The 2,464-nt window shown below is 46.0% G+C and overlaps 1 protein-coding gene across 1 annotated transcript; it reads left to right on the top strand.

The window, feature by feature from the left end:
• The first annotated feature begins 1,018 nt into the window (after positions 1-1,018).
• On the top strand, positions 1,019-2,094 carry LOC112866086 (olfactory receptor 4X2-like). The gene has a single exon (XM_025929122.2). It carries the CDS (start codon positions 1,019-1,021, stop codon positions 1,946-1,948), a length of 930 nt encoding a protein of 309 aa, XP_025784907.2. The 3' UTR covers positions 1,949-2,094.
• Positions 2,095-2,464: the final 370 nt, after the last annotated feature.

Genomic DNA, 2,464 nt, shown 5'->3' with positions numbered 1-2,464 from the left:
TTTGTGGCATGAGTGGATGTCATGTGACTCCTAATCTCAGAACCCCAGAACCTCACTGTATGAGGGGCCGTATTGATACACACAGATCTCAGCCACTTTGAACAAAGTCCAGCATGGATGAGGGCAGTGTACAAATCAGTCAGTGCGCAATCTTGCTGAAGCCCTGGGGTGTTGGAAGGCTGGAATTAGAGAAGGTTGTGTCAGAGCATGAGTAGACGCTGTGGGCAGAGGGTGTTTATACTTCTCTTGCCCCTGGGGGGGCATATGATAGGAGGTATCAGTGAAGAGAGGAGTTGTGTATGGGTTGAGCTGGACCTTTGGAAAGGGATGAGGTCACCAAGTGACCAAGTGTAGAAGGAGGGAAAGGAGGAGAAGCAGAAATAAGAACGCTGAGTGTCAAGAGGTATATTTTCTGGAGTCTGAAAGGTAAGTGGAGAGGTGAGAATCATGTTCTGAAAACCAAGGATGGAAAGGGGACAAGAGGAAGTGGTACAAAGAAAAACTGCAGGCAAAAGACAACTGAAATCATTCAAAGGCCATAGAGAGACCTTTAAAATAGAGACAGCAACACTGTCCTTACTGCCACCATCATCTGAGGGGACATTCATCTCCTAATAGGTGCCCCCTCCTCTGGTCTCCTCCCATTAGTCCAACCTCCATATACAAAGGGATTTTACTCTCCAGCTGATGAACATTCCTGAAGATTTCCTGTTGTCTGCAGGATAAACCCCTAAGTGCACAACACTCCTTCAGGAACTAGTGCTAGACTCTGTCTCCAGTTTTATTTTTTATATTCTGCCCTTTACTCCAGCCACACATGGGTGGATTTTCATGACTTTGCACACTCTTCTTTTTTGGACTGTTCTTTCCTTCTGTACATAACTAACTAAAGTCTACTCATCTTTCAATATCCAGCTCACAGATTGGCAAGGGATTAATACGTAATTCATGCACTTAACGAGTCTTTTGTATCATTTCAGATCACCCCACACAAATTACTGCCTCCTGTGGCAACTTCATGGCTCACATACACAATGTGACTGAATTCATTTTCCTAGGATTTTCTCCCAGCCGGGAGGTGCAGAAAGTTTGTTTTGTGCTATTTCTGCTTTTGTACACAGCAGTTGTGCTGGGGAATTCCCTCATTGTGCTCACTGTCATGACCAGCAGAAGTCTTGGTTCTCCCATGTACTTCTTCCTCAGCTGCCTGTCCTTTGTGGAGATCTGCTACTCCTCTACTACAGCCCCCAAACTCATCTCAGATTTGCTGGCTGAAAGGAAAGCAATATCACTGTGGGGCTGCATGACACAGCTTTTCTTTATGCACTTCTTCGGTGGTGCTGAGATCTTCCTGCTCACTGTGATGGCCTATGACCGCTATGTGGCCATCTGTAGGCCCCTCAACTACAGGACTATCATGAACCGGCAAGTGTGTGCTGTCCTGGTAGGAGTAGCATGGGTGGGGGGCTTTGTGCATTCCTTTGCCCAAATCCTCCTGCTCTTCCACTTGCCCTTCTGTGGCCCCAATGTGATTGACCACTATTTCTGTGACCTGCTTCCCCTGCTCAAACTTGCCTGCTCTGACACCTTCCTCGTCGGTCTGCTGATTGTTGCCAACGGGGGGACCTTGTCTGTGATCAGCTTTGGGATCATCTTAGCCTCCTATGTGGTCATTTTACTCCATCTGAGGACTCGAAGCTCTGAGGGGCGGAGTAAGGCCCTCTCCACCTGTGGGTCCCATATCACCGTGGTTACCTTATTCTTTGGGCCCTGCATCTTCATCTATATGAGGCCTTCCACCACCTTGTCTGTAGACAAGATGGTGGCCGTGTTCTACACCGTCATCACGCCGCTCCTCAACCCTGTCATCTACTCCCTGAGAAATGCTCAAGTGAAGAAGGCCATGAAGAAACTGTGGATCAGGACAATGAAGCTAGATGAGAAATAGAGGCTGACTCTTGGTATTGATCCTTGGGTTTAGAATGATGCTGAGTCCAAACTGAAGGGGCAGAATGGGGTGAAGGAAAGGTCACAGCACTTGTTATTTCTGGAGTAATTCTAATGGTCTCATCTCCAAACACTGTATTCAAATGACCTGTGAGATAGTTCCTCTTATGGATATATCTATAACTCGATTGCCCATTTTCTGTTAGATGTTCAGATTGTTTCTAATTTTTTTATTGCTATAAATAACACTGTTAAGTATTCTTGAATGGAAATCTTTATACTTCTGAAATTCTGTTTGACTCACTTGCTATAATGAATCTACTGTGTTAAAAGGGATAATGACCTTGATGTATAGTGTTAAATTGATTCTTAGAAAGATTGTAGGGGCATCGGGGTGGCTCAGTTGGCTGAGTGTCCAACTCTTGATTTAAGCTCAGATCATGTTCTCACAGTTCGTGAGTCCCAGCCCTGCCTGGGGCTCTATGCAGTCAGTGCAGAGTCTGCTTGGGATTCTCTC

The sequence above is a fragment of the Puma concolor genome, chromosome D1, assembly GCF_028749965.1.
Source record: "Puma concolor isolate L17-30 chromosome D1, mPumCon1.1.hap2, whole genome shotgun sequence".
Taxonomy (NCBI): Eukaryota; Metazoa; Chordata; class Mammalia; order Carnivora; family Felidae; genus Puma; species Puma concolor.
The sequence above is the reverse complement of the archived record's forward strand: the minus strand, read 5'-3'. Positions and strand labels throughout refer to the sequence as shown.